Here is a 22,749-nt window from a genome sequence, read left to right as displayed (position 1 = left end):
ATGAGTACTACTTTACATGCCATGAGGGTTCATTCCATCAATAGCCAATGTAAGGCGCAGGTTTCTATCTTCATCTCCAAACTCAGGATATATAAGATCAAACATTTTCTATTGAGGAGAATATGCAGGATGTTGTAGCTTGCCATCCTTAATTCTCTAGTAAGCATGCCATGTTAAGTACTTGGCATCTTCTGCAATACTGTACAAGTGTCTGAATCTTGGTATGATTGAAAAATACCATAATGCTTTAGCCGAACTACACCCATTTCTCTTGTATCATGACGCATGGCATTTTGGACACTTCTCTGAAGTCGAATACTCATTTTGAAAGAGCACACAGTCATTGAGACATGTATGTATCTTCTCATAACTCATTCCAATAAAACATAGCACTTTTTTAGCTTCATAAATATTAAGTGGAAGCTCGTTGTACTTTGACAATATCTCATACAAAAGTTCAAGCAAATCTGTGAAACTCTTATCGCTCTATCTATTAGCCGCTTTTAGGTTGTACAATTTCATAACAACTAACAATTTTGTGAATTTCTTACAATTGGGATACAATGGTTTATTAGTATAATGCTCTCATTGACATTATCATACAATCCTCCTTTCAAACTACTAATCAATTCAAAATTATTTATTTTGAAAGTTTAGGATCCCAAATAAAACATTTCAAAAATCATTTAATAATATATCCGAGTAGTAAAATATTACACAGCGAAAGAAATATATATAACACCTTAAGGTCAATAAGAAAACATGTATATATCAACCAAATTAAGGCAAAATAAGGGTCGTACGTCGTGGCTTGTGCCACATGTGCTGTGGCAGGTGCCACAAGACCTCGACTGCCCGCTTTGTGCCATGTGTTACAGCATGTGGTCCTTTTTTGACACATGTGCTGTGATGCACCTATTAGAATTTGCTATCAAATTTCAGATTATAATACGAACTTCAGAAGTACGTCATTTTTGCATCCAATGTCCAATTAAGGTGGTTCAAGTGTTTACATAAAGCTTGTTTTAAAATCTAACCAATGACATTAGTTTTGCTTAAATTTGATATCTCATTTGGATATTAGACACTCAAGTACATTTTGACCGTTTGAAGTCAGAATTTGCCACTTGAGCATCACCAATTGAAATTCAAGCCATTAGCCATCTTTAGGGCCTTGCCACATCTTAATGGACAATGTACACCTGATTGGCCAACTATACACACAATATAACACGTATACACAGAATTGGCCTGTAAACTACCCATTACACACTTTTGGGCAAAATTCCTTTTTCTTGCTTTCATTCATATCCACGACTAGATTCCACAACACGCACACAAACATATCCATAAACATATTCACTAGCCCACAACATATTTTCACCTCATATACACACATATATCCATAGTAGGCTAGGATATCAGAATTATATTCACGTTTACAATCAACCATGCACATGCGCAACAAAATCATCATTATGGCAACTTATATACAAGTTCATAACCAATAATGTATATTTTCATTACACCAATTCTTACAAAAGGCTTTTGTGAGAGATATCAATTAAACTTATGTCTTTCCCCTTCACACTACCACTACTCGGACCTGAAAATATAAATAACCATGAGTGAGATCAAAATCTTAGTAACGAATATAGTTCATACATGTTCATTAACACAAGTAACCATGTCAAAATAATAAAAACCAAAGTATTGCATATAAATTTATCATAACATAGCTTTGTTCATAACTTTTCTTATATAATCCTTTTCGCACATTTTCACACACTAGCATGATTATCTATCCATCGATCCTCCAAAGCTCCTCTACACGAAACCATAAGCTCTACTAGATCAATCACTTATTGATCCGAGCATACATTTAGTGGTAAAAATACCCAGTCAAAGATAATTTATCCTACCTATAGACTATGGTTTTCCTTTTCACACACTTGTGATAGAGGTGTTGTTGACTCCTAACTGCACCCTCACAAGTACTAAGGAGTTACCAGACTGCCTAGATGTCCCATGATAACAATCCCATAATATGTTATACCGAATTACCCATGATATCAGCCCATAATATGCTATACCAGATGTCCCATAGTGCCAGCTCGACTATATGGATTTGTTTACTCACATCTCCACACACACACATCAACACATATTCTAAGTAAACTCCCACCCCCTATGATCATGCTATTTCACATCAGTTTCACTGCTCATTCACATTTCTACATCATAAACTTTTATACATAACATATCTATATATATATATTCAAAGCTAGAAATTCTTAAACTTTCTTTCATAAATTAATTTCATGCTAAACTTGTTTTCATAGTAAACTCATGCACAAAACCTCATAAAACAATAATACACTAATTTCTACACAGTTATATGAGCTAATAAATATAACAAACTATATAGTTACCTTAACCGTTATGTCCAATAGAAAGGGTTACCCATGTTTCACAATCCTATTCGAGTTCCTTTTGCTATTCAACTTGTTGAATGCAATGATCTACACAATTTAGGCACCCAGAGTCAATGACTTCATTGACTAAAAGTGCCAACTATAGCAATTTGACACCTAATTGCTACCATTTTCACTATTCATACATGTTCACACGTATTATAACCAATTACCACTTTATAGAAGCTTTAACTCCCTCCCAATCAAATTCCCTCCCACTACTCTCTCTAGATTAGATTAATTTAAGCCTATAGTTTTAAAATTTTATCATTCTAACTCAAACCAATAACAAAGTACTAGTTTAATTCCAAAGGACCTTTCTATTACTATAGGATAAGAAATCATCTTTTAAAACTTTTAAATTCAATTTTTCAACAGTCTAAACTAAGAGAAAATAGGGTAAAATTAGAGGTTAAGGCAATATGAAACTTACTCGATAAGTAACAGGTTAGAAACGTCATCCTTTCTCCCAGAATCACTTGCCTTAATAGAGATGCCCCTCTTCTCCATGCCAGATCTCTCTTTTCTTTGTTTTCTTTCTATTTCTTATAAGCTGCCATGACCTTATTTATCAAAATTTTGTATCATGTACCACGGCGCACCCATCCTCTGCTGCGACACGTAGCACAATGAGCATAATCCTCACTATGCTCACATGCTCTACTCCAAGACTTCATTCTTCTGCTCATATCTGCTCATATAACATCCTAATGAGTCAATATAACATTTCACTATTCAGAATACTAATCTCACATTAAACTAATAATTCACTCCTTAATTAGTATTAATACAAGAGTTAGAAACTTGGGATGTTACAATTAACATCACTCTTCAACCTCTCAAACATCTTAGGATAGTCCTTAAGATCCTCTTCAATTATATCAATCATCTCATCAAGACAGTCAACATCATATATCCTACTATCACGATCAAATAATGTGTAGCTCACACTATCCCTCTAATCACTAGTGTAATTCCTTGTCTCTCCATGCATGGTCCAAAATGTGTAAGTTGGATCAATCTCATTACATACCAAATGATCTTTCAATTCTATTGGCTTTACTCATCTTCCATAGCAACATTTTAAATAAGGACATATGACTCCATGGGGATCTTGATCGCGAGAAAATGCAAACTCAATAAACTCATCTACTCCATCCCAATATTCTCTAGACAATCAATTAGCTGACATCCATTTATGATCCATATGACTAGTATAGTCATAAAAATTCAAAAAAGAAAGACTTAGACCATTTTTTAAAAAAAAATTGGCTAAGTCCCCCCTAAAAGTGAAGCATCCTCAATAATAAAAACCAATAATTCAATATATCAATTCATCCAAATAAAAATTTTATAATATAATGTAAAAAACATCTGTCAAGCAATTATAATTTATCTAAGGTCTATCTATTAACTTAATCGTATTATAATCATGATTTAATAATAACTACATCCAACTTCTTAATTAACAGGACGTAAATTAAAATTTGAACATAACCACAACAAAATTCATTGATATAACAACTCAATCATAGAACAATTATAATCAATTTAAAGCTTAGTTTTACCTATCTAGGGGAGTAGCTTAATGTCAATCAAAATTTTACAAGAGTAATAAATTATTATTATCAAACTTATATTGTTAATACATAAATATATATAAAAAAATTTATAACAAAAATATATAATTATATAATTTTTACCAAAATAATTATATAATTTTTAAAAAATTTAAAAACAAACCAGCAACTCAACGGCAGAGGCGCGAAGACTCAGATCTGGACTGGAACGGCAATGAAGCGTCAGATTTTGGTAACACACAGCTGGACGGGAACAAACGCGAACAGCAACCTCGATATAGATTTCAAACACCGTACGCGCTTCACAGCAACTCTCCCACACGAATAGTTGGACGATAAAGTCTCTTCACAGCACAGCAAACTAAAGATCTGGCAACTGTGGACAACAGCCATAAGGGAAAGTTAGAAAGGGTGATGGAGACGGAGGGTTTTGAGAGAAAAAGAACCAAAGAGCCAAGCGATATCTGTCGTGTGTGAGGTTCAAGCTATTAAAATTGCAATGAAATAAAAATTAAAAAAACTTATAGGAGCGCTTAAGGTACACTCTTGTATACACATTTAGGAGTGCTTTATTCTCAAGAACTCCTAAATATATACCTTTTCATAGCACTTTTCCTAAAGCATGACACTATTTTTTTATTATTTTAAGATAATCTTTCTGAGCACTTATAATGTAAGCACTCCGAAAAACTAGAAATAACTTTTTTTCTTGTTTTTTATATCACATTTAGGAGTGCTTATAATATAAGCACTCCTAAATGTTTCACTTTTTTTTATTTTTTTTTTATCATAACCTTTAGGAATGCTTATATTATAAGCCCTCCTAAATCTATATGTTATTATTTTTTTATTTTTTAAATCTATCATATAAGAGCCCTTTATAAGCGCTCCTAAAGGCTTATTTTAGTTTTTTTATTTCTTTTAATATATTCTTTAGGAGCGCTTTATTCAAGAGCACTCCTAAATAATTTTTTTATGAATATATAAGAGTGTCACTTTTTAAGTGCTCCTATACAGTGCACAAACCAAAGCATTTTTTTTTATAGAAGTGCTCTTGTATCTTCTGCATATAGTAATTGGAGCACTTTTATTCATAAGCGCTCCTAAATAGGCTCTCCTAAAAGCATATTTTATAGTAGTAGAATGGCCTGACATCACTTTGAGCCCAAACTTAAGGATAAAACTACAACCCAATACATTCCTTAACTCTTTGTAACCATACACCATATTAATTATCTTAATTACTCTCATTCAACTTAATTAATCAGAGTTAAATTTTTGGGATATTACAGTACTCTTTTAGAAATTTATATATCCTAAAAATTGACTTGTAAATTGTATGGAAATATTTGAAAATAATAATATTTAAATTATCAAATGTTAAAGTATTAATATTTTAATAAAATTTTATTTAAAAATTAATATTTTTAATTACTTATTGTTGTTGTTAGTAATGATAATCTAATAATCATCTAGTAGCAAATAAAATGATGAGTTAAAATAATATGTAGTCTTTTATATCAATAACAAATAATATTAGTCTATTGGAATTTATTTGTAATTTGAGAGACTTTTTATAGAAGTCATTTAAGTGACTTTATCAATATTAATGTTTTTATAAAGGTCCTTTTCTATAATTTCCTAAGTCCTTTTTTATAATTTTTTGGAACAACTAATGGTCAAATTAACAAAGGGGTGATATTTCTCTTTAAAAAAAAATGTTATGGGGGATATTGCCCCACCAGTCACTACAAGATGCCCTATACTCCTAAAAAACTTAGAAATAAATTAGGTCTCCAACCTTTTATATTTCTAAAAATAATTGGTTAAAATCTTAACTTTCTAAAAACTTTTTTACATCTTTTCAATTGTACTAAAAAAATGTCATTAATTACTTGAGTGGAATATAGTAAAGTAAGAGAGTATATATAACCGACTTAATGCAAAATATGTAGAATAGTGACCAATTAAGAATAGAGAATTGCAATATCCTAAATTTTATTTAGGGATTTAATTGTAGAAGTTGTGGATAATTAGGAGAATTTAATTTGAGGAATTATTTTTAAATGAGAAAATATGTGTATTCAAGGACTTAAATGAGGAAATGTGTGTAATTAAGGTTTTAATTGAAGAAACATGTATTTTGAGGATTTAATTAAGGGCTTATGTTGACTGAGGTTAATCAAATATTTTGGTACTTAGTTAAAGTTTAAATTTTCCCCAAGACCATGTATTAAGGTTATTTAAGGCCCCAAATAGGTATTGGATCAGAATGTGCCCAAATTATTGGGCTTTAGTGAGATTTTTGGCATTGTATCATATACTAGGGCAAATGGCACATTTTCAGCATAAAATTTCTATTCCAAAATAGAAAGATGAGGGAGGAAGAAAAAGGGTTTTGGCAATTTTTGAGAGCTCTGCTAAGGTTTTAATATGAAGCATGTGTGCACCGTGATGATTGTCCTTATTGTACCACACGTCAGGATGCACAACGTGGAAATTAGCAAGGTACGTAAAACCGGACCGGTCATTAAATCGGTCATGGCACTGAGTCATGGGTTAGTGGTTCAATCGGGGTTGAACCAGGGTTTGAACCGGTGGCAAACAGGTCATGATTAAAATAATACAATTTAAATAAAAAGACATTAATTATAAAAACATTCAACCAAATCCAACCACTCAAAAGTCTAACAATAATAAAATACTATATTTTTGAACTTAGCATACTCTGCCTCTAATTTTTCATTTTTTGACTTTAATTTCACTTTTTTTTGTTATCTTATTTTCGAACTCAGAGCTCTGAAAAATTAAAAATGAAAAAAACTAAAAAACGACGTCATTTTAGGGGTAAAAGTCTGAAAAAATAATAACCCGATTAACCTGGTCAACCCATCGGGTTATCCGGGTTATACTGGGTTGAGCTCGGGTTGAACGGGTTACATCCCTCACCGGGTTAAGAGTAAAACTAGACCGAATAAGGGACCGGGTCACTGGTTTTCGGGTTGACCCGGCCGGTCTGGTTCGGTTTTTAATACCATGGAAATTAGTTGATAAAAACATGGTGTGAAAAAATAGGGAAAAGAAAGAGGTAGCATGAAAGGAGAAGAGAATAAAGACAATTCTCTGCTAGGGTATCGAGTTGTGAAAGCTTAGGAGACATTTTCGATCGATAACTTATAAGATAAGTTTTGCACCGCCCTTAACTTCGATTTTACACCAATTTCTCTTAGTATAAGTTATAGAGAAATTAAATCGGAGAATTTTAAAGGGTTTGTTTCTTACCTACCTTTTGGTCATGAAAAGGTTCTCGAGAGTCAAATTAAGATTTTGTGATTGGTTTGGAGTTAAACAATAAAGCTGAGACTGTAAGCTTACATTAGCTCTAAAGTAAACGGGAAGTAGGGGTGAACTTGTGAAAAAGATGTGATGGGATCAATAGAGGTGATAGAAAAGGGTAATTGCATTGTAATGAATCTAAATTGGTCAAATGAAAGGAAAAGCATTGCTAAATGTAGTTTTAGTAATAATTGATACTTGTGATCAATTGGATTAATTAACTAATAATGTTAATTGTGCATAGATTGTTGTGTGGTGCGTGTCACTTGAGAAAGGAGAGCGTGTAGAGACATTAACTGTATAAAAATTCCACGAATAACCTTTTTTATAATAGAGGGGTTGAAGTAATTAAATAACTTACTCTATTTGATTATCTGGCTTAACTATTTATGAGTATAAATATTATTGCATGAAATTATTTTAGAATGTGCATATTTAAAAAGTGAATGATTGATGCATGAAAATGATTTTAAAGAAAATGAGTTCATAAAATTACACGATTATGTGACTCTGTGTGTGTGTATGTGTATGGCTTTGTCTACAAACAAGTGGTTGGTATGTGAGCATGATCATAGGGGGTGGGAATTCACCCATAGAGAGAAGTAATAAAAGTCCATATAGCATATATTCTCTTTAGTGCCCACATAAGGTATGGTGTCAGGGATTTAAGCCCCTTAGCATCTGTGAGATGCGTTGTTGGGATAACGACACCCCAATCAGTTTGTGTGATAGGAGAAAATCATAGTCTAAAAGTGAGATAGAATACCTTTAGTCAGGTTTCTACCACTGAAGGTGTGCTCAGGTTAATGACTGTGTATTGGCCTAATAAAAGCCTATGATTTCAGTTGAGGTGATACGGAGGATCAGATGGTAGTTGATCATGCTAGTGGCGATAATCAATTGTGAAAAGATTTTATGATGTGCAATTATATTATATGCTTTATTTGATTTTGTAAATGAAATACTTGTTTAGAGTTACCTGTGATAGTTGATAGTAGTGAGTTATTATATTACTGAGATTATTATCTCACACCATAGTTACATTTTTATATGTCAGTGTAGTGAGCCAGGCAAAGGAAAAGATTCTAAACCGATGTAGTAGTACTACTCCCTTATGGTGAAGAGATTGTGTAATGAATCTATTGTGGTACATTTGTAAATGAAAAGTTGTTATAGGAAATCATATGCATGTTTTAGATTGTGATATGTAGTGATTTTGAGAATCTTAGCCCAACATGTGTGACAATGTGATACATGTGAATTATATGATATGAGCTAAGATTTGATTGAAATTATGATGTGAATGTGTCTGAGGTGATTTTATGGTGAAATATATTAGCTTTGTGAATCTTAGCCTAAATTGTGTGGAACAGTGGTGAAATATGATTATGGGCTAATATTTCTTTATGTGAATGCAAATATGATGATAGTGGTGAACTTGTAGTGAATTATGAAGTAATTTGGCCAAGAGAATGTCTTTATGATAATTTGTGAAAATAGGCCCAATTGCTCTGAAATAGGCAATTTGATGGCCAAATCTTAATATTGTTAGTCAATCAGGTATAAATGGTCCTTTTGGACTTAGTTCTAAGTCCAAAATGGCATAACTAGATAAAAGTGTGTGATTTGAACACTTTAGTGCTTTAGTTTTCAAAAAAAATTAACTTTTTATACTTGAGTATCTAAATTTAGATCGAACTATGGGATCGTGTGCAATCTTTTCTCATTAGTTAGCTTATGAATTCATATACTTTGTGTGGACACTTAAATGATTTTGATTGAACAACATATGAGAAAATGACGCATATCAAAAGTTCACATCAGTGAATTGTTATGTGACAATAAATTTCTATCATGTGCACTGTGGCACATGGTGCCACATGTTATGGTGCAGGACACAGAAAGGAAGCCCATGGCTTTATGCCACATGTCGCGGCACATGTGGTACATATCACAACATATGGCCCTTCTTCTGGTTATATTTATTTGAATTCAAAACTTATGTTAAATTATCTTCTGCTTTACATTACTATGATATGTGACCAATTTTGAATGATTTTAACTCTGAAGCCTTGGGGTCCCAAGCATTTTAAATAATTTTCTTAATTACAGTATAGTATATGATATGGTGATTGTGTTAACCTTCTTAATATTAGGTGGATATTGGGAGAGGTTACACTCTATTAGCAAGGAGTAAAGGTAACCATTATTAATGTATGATTGTGTGAGAGAGAGAGAGACACTAATTAAGTTAATTTTATTATGTTTGGCAATTATGTTTTGTGTGGAAAGAATATATTTTTGTTTGGAAATTTAATTGACAAGTGGAATGAACTGTGTATAATTATTATGGATGGTATAAATATTGTTCGAAAGCATGTTTTTGTTTGGATATGTTTTTGTTTAGAAATGTTTGAAATTGTCGAGTTTTCTTTGAAATATGTGTTGTTGGGAGTTTTGTCTAAAGATTACCTATCACATAGTAATTCTGATTGGACCCAATGAGTGGCTAAGAATTTAGACTAACTCACCTTTAGTTGAATGACTTGGTTTTAAGCACGATGTATAGAGGGATATAATGTATAGTCATGCAAATTATTTTCGTCTGGATTGTTTGAATGACATATGTTTAAAAATAATCTTGTATACCCACTTAAAAATTGCATGGTAAGTTGCATTGCATACACCCTTGCATATTATTTTTGGTTATTGGGACCTTTGTGTTTCATTTCCTATGTTAACATTTTTACAGGAAAGGGTTCAGCTAAAAAAGCACCCAAGGTGTATTTGGTGTGTATGGAATCTATCTAACTAAGTTGGCCTCTTTCTATTTGGATTATGTTTATTTGCCAACCTTAGGGTATACTTATGTAATTGAGCATATAACTCACTACTTCTGATTAAACTCATATTTGGTTTCCATGAGATAGTTTTTAATTTTCATGGCCATATTTTGATGTGACTAAATGTTTTACAACAAGCTTGAAATAAATTATTAGCTTATGACAATTTATTTTCTTTTTACTATATTAATTACGTCCAGTAGCTATAATCCAACTATAAAAGTTTACATGTAATTAAGTAAATGCTTGTGTTTTATGTGCTGCCAACATTTTTGGCGTGTGGTCAAGTCATTTACACTTGAGATTTGGCTTTAATGTTGGTTTCGGAAGGGTATTTGTTTGGAAAAAAGTGTATTTAAGCCCATAATGGGAATTTGTGGATAAAATCTTGCAGGATAAATTTTTATACCAAATCAAAGCTATTAGCTAGATTATTTCATAATATTCGTGTGCACACTTAAATCACTTAATTAGGATATTTGCAGAGAAAGTTATGCATATTTGAAGTTCGTTATTACTGTTCATGTTGTCATTTTGCTAATGCAGCATCTGTTACATATGCTGTGGCTTGTGTCACAAAAGGTGGATTTTCCTTTTTGTGTCATATGAACTGTCCATGTTAAGTTTTTAGCTTTTGAAATCGTTCCTTTAAACCCTTTTGCCCCCAATAAACTTATTTTTAGATAATTTAGCCTCGAGGAACCATGCTTCACTTTAAATTACCTTTTTTAAAACATTTTATTGGATTTAAATACTTTTTTACATGGGATTCTATGAGATACACTTTAATTAACCTAGTTTTCCATCCATAGTTATTTATTTGAGTTATTTACTTCCTTATATATCATGGTAAGTCTATTTTATTATGTTTAATCTTTTCTACTATAGTTAATCCTTTTCTATCATGGTAGTCCCATTTGGAAAATGATTTATTATAAGAAAATCTCTTTTTACTATGATAAGCTTTTATAAAATGATTTTGAATCTTATTTACCATAGTAGCCCATTTTCTATCATGGTAAGGTTTTAAAATAATATCTAAAACTCCTTCTACCACAGTAAAGCTTTACTTACCATGTTAGTGATTGAAAAGTATAGTTTTACTCTTTATTATCATAGTAGGTACTTTTTTATTATGATATGTGTTTAATGGATAAAGTTTATTTGTGGAATTATATTTTCGTAAGAAAACGGTGTAAGTTTTAGACTATTACAAGAACGATAACACCTCTTGAGTAAATGACTGAAACTTAATAACAAATTACAAGTACTTTTTTACCTTTTTTTCTCCATCAATAAAATGCAACATATGAAGGATATGACTACATAAAAATAGTGATTGACAACAAATAACCCTAATAGAAAATTACAAGCATCTTTCTGCCATTTTTTTGAAGTTAAAGTGCAAAAATACTCACATAATATTATACAAGAAGCTATTAGTTTTTATAAGCATGGTGTAATTCTAACCATCAACCCCACAAAATGGTGCAAAACTCCCCCACTTATTATGGAAGTTAAACGTCCATTGAATAAGGGTCGTGCATCTCACATGTTTATCACATGTAAATGGATTAAGGCAAAAAGATTTATGATGTATTACTTTATAATATAATTTTGCCCAAAACCCTAAACAGTTGGGTAAAAATCTTCAATCTTTAAAATCTTTAACAATCCGTCAATTTTTAAAGCCTTTGATACATTTTAAAATTTAAAATTCTCTCTCATGTTCACAAATTCATTCTTGTTTTTTTTTTTAAATAAACCTATAAGTGATTAACCCGATTAAGATAAACTTAATTCTCTTAAACAAGAAAAACAATTCAAACCTTACAAATAGAAAGAAGTATTAAAAGCCAATTCCATCTTTAAACTAAAGATCCAAAACTATAAACTCACTTTTGATACAATATTCTCCTTTAACTTTTAAAAACAATGCATTGTTACCTTACTATTAACAAAAGTTAATTTTAAATATTAGTTAACTAAAAAATAATAGAAAAAGATAAAAATTACAGACAATGATAAAAAAAATTACAAAAAAAAAATATGAAAATTTCTTGATATTTTTCTCTAATTTTTAAGATCACCGTAATTTTTTTAATCAATTAACGATCAAAGTTAATATTTATTAATAGTATAATAATATTGTACTATTTTTAAAAGTTGAAGGAAAACATAACATAAAAAATGAATTCAAGTCCCAAATGCTCCTGAGTCTATAATTTAAAAGCAAATTTACCATCTAACCCTAGAAAAAAATCACATTGGAAAGGAAGTAAATCCAACAATGAACTACATTGAATATCAAATAATTATACAAACAAAAATGGATAAATAATCCACTGCACACACGATCTTACTGATTCCATTTTGCCAAAGTCGACATCATCAACTAGGTAGCTCAAGAATGATTCAACAATAATAATAATAATATCTTACTAGGTAATGTTGGTTACATGAATTGCACAATACTCATTAATCAAACTTTTAAAAATATTGTTAATTAAGAGGTTTCATTTATTATAGCGAATGAAATGTGAAGAATGATTCAAATCCAACAAAATTACAAACACAGGACACTATAAATAGAACACTCGTTCAGCTCACGTGCAAAAAGATCCTACCATGTGAATCCAGGCAACACGTAAGATGGGAGAGCATTGTGCTTCATTGCAAGCGATTGCACAGACGATAAGTCCGCAACTTCACCATATCTTTGAAGTCCAAGTTCCGCAGCATGAATCCCACCAGTGATAAAAAGAGATTCGATTCCTGCCGCATTAGCACCCTTGATATCATGATGAAGAGAATCACCCACCGCTATGCAGTCAGAAACATTTGTTCCAGTCATGGCCATGGCGGATTCGTAGATTATCTGACAAAACGCCAATGTCATAATTCATAAACATTTGTATTGTCAAGACATGGTACAAGGATCTATATAAATCGTATGATATACTATCACTGAATAAGGATTAGATATGAAATTTATGCAGAAAAAACAGTTTAGACAAGTTTTTTTATTGTTTACAGATATCTTTTTATTGGAGGCAATTATGTTCGAAATACAGTCAAACACTAAATGAAAGCACCTCTCCCAGCCAAAATTTGAATGGTTCACCACATTGTAAGAGACTAACTCATTCCGTTAAACCCAACCTTGTTAGTAACAGTTTACACAAGTTAAATTCATTCAATTACCAGCAATTTTTATCGCCTGAGATATTGTCTATGGGAAATTCATGAGGGAGGCAATTTTTGTTGGGTTAAGAATCAAATTATTAATTTATGCATGTCAGGATTGCAGACAAGTTGTTCACACGTTTGACAAGAGCATGTTGTTAAATATTTAGACGGGTAATATTGGCCTTGAATACTACATTGATATCATCAAGAGGAAAAATGACAAGCTGAGTTATGTTCAAAACAGGTTGCCAATATTTTCAGAATCATAGCAACCTAGACAGTCTATAGGTTGCCAATATTTTCAGAATCATTGCAATCTAGACAGTCCAAGTCCTTAAAAGAGCCCATGCTTCAGAAACAGAAAACAACAATGGTAATGAAACCAAGCACAAGTTTTTTCATTACCTTATCAGGTTTGCCCATCCATTTGACTTCACCACTGAGCTTTTCGTACTTGGCTGCTAGTGTACCTAAGAATTTCCGAGGATACAAACTAGTATCATCAGTACAAGGTGAAACTGGAATAAAGAAAATTAAGGAACAAAAATATACAAGAACTACAACTACCAAACATGAGGTTTAATATCTTAAAGCCATACATTATCTATCAAAAACTTCTCTGTCGTAATTTTGGATAAAAGAGCTTGAAATGTAACTTATGATTAGGTCTAAAGCTTAATTAAGAACAAAAAAATTCACCAGGCATCACACGCAAGTTTCTTGCCTCAACTGTGACATAATCTGGATTAGCTACCACCATAGGAATTCTTTTGGAAGCACAAAGCTCCAATATTCTTTCAAGGTCTTGAAGACTCATAGGACGTGCATCCCCAGAGGGATTCCCCAACGCTTCAGTGCCATGAGCCAAAACAAAGTCAGCGTCTTCTACATTCTCCACGACCTGCAAGTCTAGGCCCTAGAAGAGGATACACCTTTCATTTTCTTAATGCCTGAGATGACCAATTTTACATTTTTTATAATCCTTCTCTTTCCATAACACATTTATTCAAACTAATCCTCACCAAATTACTTTTAAGACAACCAAAAATGCAATTGACTTCAAAAAGACCGCAGACCTGACTCCTTAGAAATCTACAATTTTTACATTCCTCAATTCCATTATTATATAGAATTTACCATGGATACACATTCAATCAAACAGACAAAATGAACCATAGCAAGCAAGCAAGCTAAGGACCTCAATACTCAAGGTATAAAACTGATTACTCTTCAGTGGCCCAGACGTCCAATGTTTTTTAACAAAGAGAAAGTTTCAATGAAACTCCTCCCCTTCCAATATAGAGGAAGGGAAATTATAATTTAATTATTCATTCCTCTCCAGCCTCTCTTCTTTCAATTTCTTTAGATTCCTTCCGGCCTTCTCTTCTCTTGCCACAATTCCCAAACATGCCCTTCAGAGTTTAAGAAGCATCAACTGAACATGGTGAATTGAAAAAAAATCAAGCTAAAAGTTTCTGCTTTACTTACCTCAAGAGATATTGCTCCTCGATCTTTCCAGGTCAGATGAATACAAGACCTTCCCAATGCTGCAAACCAAGGATCGTCCCTTCTATTCAAAGTAGAACTCACAACAAATAAGAGAAAAACTAAAATTATATATTTATAAACATAAGAATGGCAATATGGTAGAATGAGCATTGTAATGTATTTCATATAATTTTCACAATCAAAAGGAAGTGGATGGACCATTTAAAGAGCGGATTGAATGTAGTTAAACATGCCAACATTCATACAAAAGCTAAAAGTAAACATGAATTGAAGAAGAAAAATTGAAAAGAAACAAGGGTAATCAAAAATAATTTATGGAGACGGTTCGAGTGGGTTCATTCTCCAAAACAAACCATGAAAGAGTCATTAATCAACAATTCATGCCGCTAAATGATATAGGAAATCACAATACCCTTGGTAAAAAGGAATTATGAATCAAGAAATAGAATTTAACAAAAAAAAAAATACCAGCAGAGCATGTCATAATGCATTATAACAGAAGCATGCATATGATGCATGTCATGTGCTTTTTCTCACATGAGAAGATGTAAATCCACCTATTTGAATCAGAAATACTGAACAATATAGGGAACTACTCTCGTTCAAGTGGGAGCTCACTCCTTAGACTGATAAGCTGCTTTTTTCCATTCCTTATTTCTGTTCTCTTCTCAAGGGAACACTTGCACGGGTTTTCTGATACATACTACCAAACACACCAAGTGGACGAAACACAGAACCACTTAAAGTGGATATAAGTGAAGCTTCCTAAAACATGAAGCTGAAAACAAACAAAACATTTAACAGTAAGTCATGGTTCTCACTTATCCCAAGCCACAGTCTTGCTGCATCGAATGCAAAGGCCCAAGGAGTAATGATACTCATTGTGAGTCCGAGCCTCACTGTCCATTGGGCCTTCCATCTGTCACCTCCCCAATTCCTCATTCGCCACAGAGGATGGGAACAAAAAAGTGCACCAATTTTCTCAAATATAAATATGAAGCACCATCAATAAAAAACGTTTTGAAATATAATAGGTTTTTTCCCATTAAAGATATTTTGCTCAACCTTTGTAAGTGTTGATGGTTGAGTTCTCCGCTAGTGATGGCTCCAACAAAGAGAGAGGTATCAAAACCAAGACTCTTTAGTTTTTCCATTGTTATTGATGAGCGTCTTGAGGAATTGCTTATGATAACCATCTTTGCACCAGTCTTTGCCATGGACTCTACTAAGAGAAATTAAAAGGATGAAAATATTAGATCTATGTCAATAAGGTATGCTATTAGACAATAGACCCATGCTGGTAAGGAGGACTATACATGTTGCAATTGCACCAGGATAAGGCTGTTTTCCGTCATGGAGAACTCCAAATTGATCTAAGAACCATGCCTGCAAGTGCAAAAACGATCATCTGAAATATGAACAGCTTGTAACATAACCATATGATTGGAAAACTGAATTCTCAGTAGGATGACGTTAGGTACAAGATGCAAAAACATTGGGGAATGCTGAAAGTGGAGTTGGAGTTGATGTACCTTAAAACGACCCGCTTGGGCAAGCTGTTGGAGACCATTCAGGCTCTGGAACTGAATAGGCGGAACGTTCTTCGACGAAATAGAGCATTGGGGCATCATTCTGTATGTGTTTCAGTACTTCTCAACCCAAATTCTTCAAGTCCAAGAACAGAGACTTTTCTCTCAGAAATTGATAAAAAAATCCAAAATAAGAGCGATCAAACTCACACCAATACACTCCACGAATGAGGAACAGCTAAATCTTGAAAGCAGGAGAAAGAGCTGATGGAAGAAGAGCCACGAAGAAGGAGGAATAGGGTTAACGAAACCCGATGTCGGCGAAGCTATGGATATCACCTCCCTCCACCACGGCGAGAGACGAAGATGGAGAGGGGGGGCCTTGCAAGTGGCGCATAAAATACAAAAATAATAAGGAAAAACGAAAGTTGAGTGCAAAATTTTGAATTAATGATAATTAAATTTTTGATAATTTTTTTTAAAAAAATTGATTAAAAATATTGATTTAGTTAATTATAAATTTTAAAATTTAATTATAAATAAATATTTAAGTATTAAATATAATTTTTACATTGAAATAGAAATTTTTGCTTGTAATTTTTAAATTGATATTTATAATTTATTTTATAAAAAATTTTGTTAGGAACCTAATTATTATTAATTCAATATTTTAGAATTTAATTGTCATTCTCTTAAATAATAAAAGGGGAATACTTTGATAGTGATGTAAAATGAGGAAAAGGGAAAGAGAGATAAGGAGAAAAGAGGAGGGAAAGAGAGAAGGAGAGAGAAGACTAAAACTTTCGAAAACTTTTATTCAATAATACTCAAAATTGAATATAAATGAAAAATCTAACTCTATTTATATAGACCTAAAACTAATAAAATATTGATAGTTTAAATTCAAATTCCAAATCCTAAATCTAAATCCAATATTAAAGATGCTAATATCTAATCATAATATCCTAAATTAAACCTAATTATATTTTATCCCTATATTACATCATTTCTCCCCCGCTTGAAAAACTCAGCTCTTGATGAGTTAAAATTAAAGCACAAATTCGAGAAGGGAAGGATGGGATAAATTTTACTGGAGTGCTCGAATCTGGAAACTTTTTCTAACATGTGAGATATTAAAAAAGCAAGCTCTGGCAAGAGCAAGCAACTTGATATAAGCAAATATCTAAAAATTCAATCCAACAAGTTAGGTAGCAAAAGAACAAACTCTGACAAGAGTGAATAGTTTGACCATCTAAAATCTTTAAAAAACCTTTCCAACAGACAGAGTATTGTTGGATTTGACCATTAAGTAATGGAGTGACCTTGGGAGATGCTGCCTGCAAACAAGGAATAGCTGTAACCTAATGAGATTGATCCTTGTTAAGAGCAATTTGAGAAGGAGCCACTTGTACTGATGTATAATGAACAACTTGATTGTTGTTTAGAGATTCTTCTACTAGCAAAGAAAGAGCTTCTTCTATTGTCAGTTTACTTGATACATGTTCTTCCATTTGTTTCCTCAATTGATCAATCATCCTCTTAATCTCATATGTTGCCTTCTTAGCTTCACTACAATTCCTCTCAAGCTTGTCAAAATAACAATTTTATTCTTGTTGAAAGCGATCCAGTTTAACTATAATTTGATCTATGTCCTCTTGAAAGTCAGCATATTCATAATGGCAATGGGTACCATCCTCGTATTGATAAACATAATCATGTTGATGACTATTAAGATGCTTATATTGTCGTCGCTCAATGTACTCATGCCGATATTGGTCTTTATACTCATATTGCTTATGATTAACATACTTTGATTGGGTATAATGATGCACATAATTGTCACAATAAATATGCTCATACTGTTGACGGCTTGTGTACTCATATAGTTGCTCTTCATAGTCATGCCAATAGCTATTTTACCAATAAGTATTTTACGATGGATAGACATACTGTTATTGATATTCATTACATGTGTACCATTGAGCATAATCCTTTCATTGTTGAGCATATCTTGATAGCTCGGCATATTCATACCAATAATAATGTGTTTTTATGTTGTAGCTCATATTGGTAACTAGACATCATAACAAACTTTTTTTTTCTTTTTTTCTTTTCTTCTTTCTTTTTCCTTTTGTCTTTTTTTTTCTCTTTTTTTTGGAATACAAAAATTCAAATCAATAAACAATAAAAAAATTACTTAAAATATCACAAAGGTATGAAGAAATTACAAACCTCTAAGATCTAATAGTGAGCAAACTTGTGGAAGATGATGAAGGCACTTCGGTTAGCAGCGTTAAATAGTAAGTTCGTTATACCTTGTTTGGACCTTTAAATTTTAATGAAAAAGTTGTACTTTCCAAGTGAGATATGCAACAAAAGTGTGATGCTAATTCTGATATCAAATTGATGTAAAATGAGAAGGAAAAGGGGAAGAGAGATAAAGAGAAAGGAGAAGTAAAAGAAAGCAGGAGGGAGAAGACTAAAACTCTTGAAAACTCTTGTTCAATAATACTTAAAACTGAATGCAAATGAAAAGCCTAACTCTATTTATATAGAGATCTAAAAATAATAAAATATTGATAATTTAAATTCAAATCTCAAATCCTAAATCTAAATTAAATATTAAAGATACTGATATTTAAGATAATAATAAAATAAATAATTAAAGTTAATCTAATGGATCAATATCTTTATTTAAATATCCCTATTAGATAATCTTAATATCCTAAATTAAACTTAATTATATTTTATTCTATATTACACCGGATAGTTATAGACCTATAAAGACTTTAAGATAGCTTCAAACTTTAAATAGTTAAAATTCTTTAAGGGTAAAAAGACTAAGTTGAACTAAACTTTAGTCAAATAAACATGAGTTTGTATAGCAAGTTAACAACTTGAGCTTACTCTAAAATAATAGGTATAGCCTATTTAATTAAATAAGTTTAATTAAAAGCTTGAACCTAACTAAAAGTTATTTAATAAATAAGTTATACTTAACTTGAAATAAGCTAGGTTAACACAACTTGATCTATTTTCACTCTTAAAATTCTCAAAGCATAATGTTACTTGCAACTAAAGACATAAATGTGTATGCAAAATTGCTCTTACGAGAAAATGTAAAAATTAATTGATCAAATTATCAATTTTTATGTGAGAAATTCTTTCCTTATGCTCTCTCTCTCTCCTCCCATTGTCGCACAGCCTTGTCGTCTTTATCCTAAGATTTGGCAAGCATCCCCGGCGCCACGTCTTCACCATCACGTACCCTTCATCTCTGACACTTAATCCTCACTACCTTTTCAGATTCTATTTCTTTCTTCTCTGTTGCTTCAACTTTCAAACTAGCGATCCAAAGAAAAGACACAGGATAGTAGATTTGATGAATATTTGAAACACAAAGCAATATACAAGGAATTCAGAAGGGGAAAAAATATGAATTACACACGAATATCACCATCATTCAATAAATAATAAATAAAAGGGAGAATCTCATTAAAAGCCCTCAGAACTAAGATATTCACAAAAAAGACCCAAAAAAATCGAATATTATCTTGTAGGTCCAAGGGTATTAGTTGCAATTAAAATTCCGTATGAAATGACACAAATGTCACTGGGCTTTCTCGCAGTCACCTGACCAGATTCACTTCCACTAGTCCTTGTATTCCCCTGATTCCTCTTCTCAGGCGAAGGTTGTGCTCTCCTCGCCGGAATTTGAACCTCCGTTATCCAACACTGGCACTGCCGACGGTGGAAGGACACTTTCTGGGCGGATTTGATGAGGGAGAGTGAATCAACCTCTGACTAGTTGTTTACTTTCTCCAATAGCGGCTGTGGTGGCAGTCGAAAAGCTCTCGGTCACGCAGCACAATTCCGAAAGCTGAGGCATCTCGGAGACCTCCCTGGAGTTGAAATTCTCAGGCTGAGGTCATGTTACAGGATTTTGCTGTCTTGTAGGGAGAATGGAAGTTGCGGTGTGGAGAAAACCTTTTGCAGATCGTGGACTTGGAATTTGTCATGAGGTTGAATGGCGGGTATTTGTGTTTTTGCATCTGCCGTCAAGAGTGGAACTTGAATTTGGAAATGGGCATTTCCAATACAACCTCTTGCTGTTGGCAGGGATTTGCTTTCCACTTCAAGGGTGGCATTGGATTTGTGACAGTGCAGGTCATCCAGTGCTTAAAAAGAGAGATAGGCGCATCTGTGTCATTTCACTAAGAATTGTAACTGCAACCGAGGCCCCAGAGCTTGCACATTCATCAGATTTTATTGTGGGTCCTATTGTGAATATCTTCATTTTCAATACCTTTGACGAGATTCTCCCTAAATAAATATTGTGAATCAATCATTTTTCAAGTAAGGTGAATATAGGATGAACAACAAAATATCTTGGTCATAGATAATAATATTAAAGGTATAAGGGAGACACTTTTCTAAACTCTTCAATGATAATAGGAGTTCATCAATTAACTTAAAAGATTTAATAACTCTAAAAAAAAAAATTTGTCATTTTATTGAAAAATACGAACTTGTAAAGTAAAAGAAGTACTTAAAAAAATGATAAATGATAGAATTAATGAATCTGATTGTATTCCTATTGAAATGTGGAAATGTTTGGGTGAAGAAGAAGTGTGATGGTTAACTAAATTATTTAATGAGATCTTACAATTCAAAAAAATACCGAACAATTGGAAGAGAAGCACCTTAGCTCCTATTTATTAAAATAAAGAAAATATTTAGAATTGTACCAACTATAGAGTGATTAAACTTATGAGTCATACTATAAAATTATGGGAAATAGTGATTGAACATAGGTTGAGATTCAAAACTGGTATTTCTGAGAATTAGTTCGGCTTCATGCTAGGGAGAATGATTATAGAAGTGATTTATCTACTAAGAGGATTAATGAAAAAATATCAACGTAAAGGTAAAAATTTACATATAATTTTCATTGATTTGGAAAAGATTTATGATTGTGTATCAAGAGAAGTACTTGGGAAGGCATTAAAAAAGAAAGGTGTTCGGGTTGTTTATATTCGAACTATACAAGAAATGTATGAGAGCGCAACAACTAATATAAGAACGCTTGGTGGTGAAAAAAAAAATTTTCTATAAAGATTAGACTATATCAAGGATTATCTTTGAATCCTTATTTGTTTGATCTAGTATTAGATGTTTTGACTGAGCGTATTCAAGAGGAGATTCCTAAATGCATGCTTTTTTCAGATGATATAGTTCTTATTGTAGAGGTAAGAGAAGAAATAAATTGTAAACTTGAGTTATGGAGGAAGACATTGAAGTTAAAAGATTTCGGCCTGAGTAGGAGTAAAATAGAATATTTACATTGTAATTTTGATAAAGGGTCAGCGATTAGTAACTTGAAAATAAAATTGAGTGATCAGATCATATCTCAAGTGAAAAAGTTTATATATTTGAGAGTGATTATTCAATAAAATGGAAAAATTAATGGAAATATTGCACATAGAATACAAGCGAGGTGGTTTAATTGGAGAAAAGCTAAAGGAGTTATCTCCGATCGTAAAGTACCTGATAAGTTTAAAGGAAAGTTTTATCAAACTGCTATAAGACCAGCAATTTTATATAACAGTGAATGTTGGCTTTGACAGAACAGCAAGAGCATAAAGTTGGAGTAATAAAGATGAAAATGTTGAAATGGATGTGTGGATATACACGTAAAGACAAAATTTGAAATGAGCAAATATGAGAAAAAGTGGACATGTCACCTATTAAAAGAAAAATGATAAAAAATCATTTAAGGTGGATCAAACATGTACAAAAAAGACCATTGAAGACACTTGTGAAGAGAGTGGAACGGATAATTTTAAACCCCGTCAAGAAGAGTACAGAAAAACTGAAAAAACACTTTTAAAGGTTATTAATCGAGACCTTTTAGTTAATAATATTTTTAAAAACTTAATAATTAATAAAAAATATCACGTAATAAAATAAAATTTATTATTGTTGTTGTAATCATTTTTTTTAAACAGCTGTTGACTGAATCACTGCTCAAGGACAAAGAAAAGCACATGAGAACTAATGTTTCGGCAATGCAAATGGTTTAAGAAAATTCTGGAAGCCACTTTGGAGAATGGAAACAATAAACTGATTAAAACATATATATATATATATATATATATATATAAACAAATCTATTCATTACAATTTCCATCATTCAACCAAGGTGCGCTAATTGATAAAGCAGATACACGAAAAGACCACGGGAAAAGAGCTAAGAGGAGTCAACGCTGAATAATATAAATATAGCTAC

At 32.1% G+C, this 22,749-nt stretch overlaps 1 protein-coding gene and 1 long non-coding RNA gene across 5 annotated transcripts; both read right to left on the bottom strand.

Moving 5' to 3' along the window:
* Positions 1 to 1,273: 1,273 nt before the first annotated feature.
* LOC129320666 (uncharacterized) lies at positions 1,274 to 4,542 on the bottom strand. The gene is made up of 2 exons (XR_008595810.1): positions 4,218 to 4,542; positions 1,274 to 1,606 (listed from the first exon to the last, which is right to left on the bottom strand). It is a non-coding gene; the product is annotated as an uncharacterized LOC129320666 (long non-coding RNA).
* An 8,188-nt stretch (positions 4,543 to 12,730) lies between these two features.
* LOC129320382 (uncharacterized) lies at positions 12,731 to 16,840 on the bottom strand. Of its 4 annotated transcripts, XM_054965809.1 has the most exons (8): positions 16,671 to 16,840; positions 16,464 to 16,563; positions 16,248 to 16,317; positions 15,997 to 16,156; positions 14,911 to 14,992; positions 14,122 to 14,338; positions 13,828 to 13,892; positions 12,731 to 13,111 (listed from the first exon to the last, which is right to left on the bottom strand). In XM_054965809.1, the coding sequence occupies exons 2-8, from the start codon at positions 16,560 to 16,562 to the stop codon at positions 12,857 to 12,859; spliced, it is 948 nt and encodes a 315-aa protein (XP_054821784.1). In that variant the 5' UTR covers position 16,563; positions 16,671 to 16,840; the 3' UTR covers positions 12,731 to 12,856. The 4 variants fall into 4 exon arrangements, with proteins under 4 accessions (XP_054821784.1, XP_054821783.1, XP_054821785.1 ...); XM_054965808.1 differs by having other exon boundaries at positions 16,464 to 16,840; XM_054965810.1 differs by lacking the exon at positions 16,671 to 16,840 and having other exon boundaries at positions 15,997 to 16,153; positions 16,464 to 16,533.
* Positions 16,841 to 22,749: the final 5,909 nt, after the last annotated feature.

Source organism: Prosopis cineraria, unplaced genomic scaffold, assembly GCF_029017545.1.
Source record: "Prosopis cineraria cultivar Desert tree isolate PC_DT_omini unplaced genomic scaffold, ASM2901754v1 PC9, whole genome shotgun sequence".
Lineage (NCBI taxonomy): Eukaryota > Viridiplantae > Streptophyta > Magnoliopsida > Fabales > Fabaceae > Prosopis > Prosopis cineraria.
The sequence above is the reverse complement of the archived record's forward strand: the minus strand, read 5'-3'. Positions and strand labels throughout refer to the sequence as shown.

Coding starts and splice junctions, on each gene's coding strand:
- LOC129320382 (XM_054965808.1), bottom strand. CDS start 16,562: ATGATGCCCCAATGCTCTATTTCGTCGAAGAACGTTCCGCCTATTCAG. Junction 16,318..16,463: donor CCCAAGCGGGTCGTTTTAAG/GTACATCAACTC, acceptor TTGCACTTGCAG/GCATGGTTCTTAGATCAATT. Junction 16,157..16,247: donor TCCTGGTGCAATTGCAACAT/GTATAGTCCTCC, acceptor AATTTCTCTTAG/TAGAGTCCATGGCAAAGACT.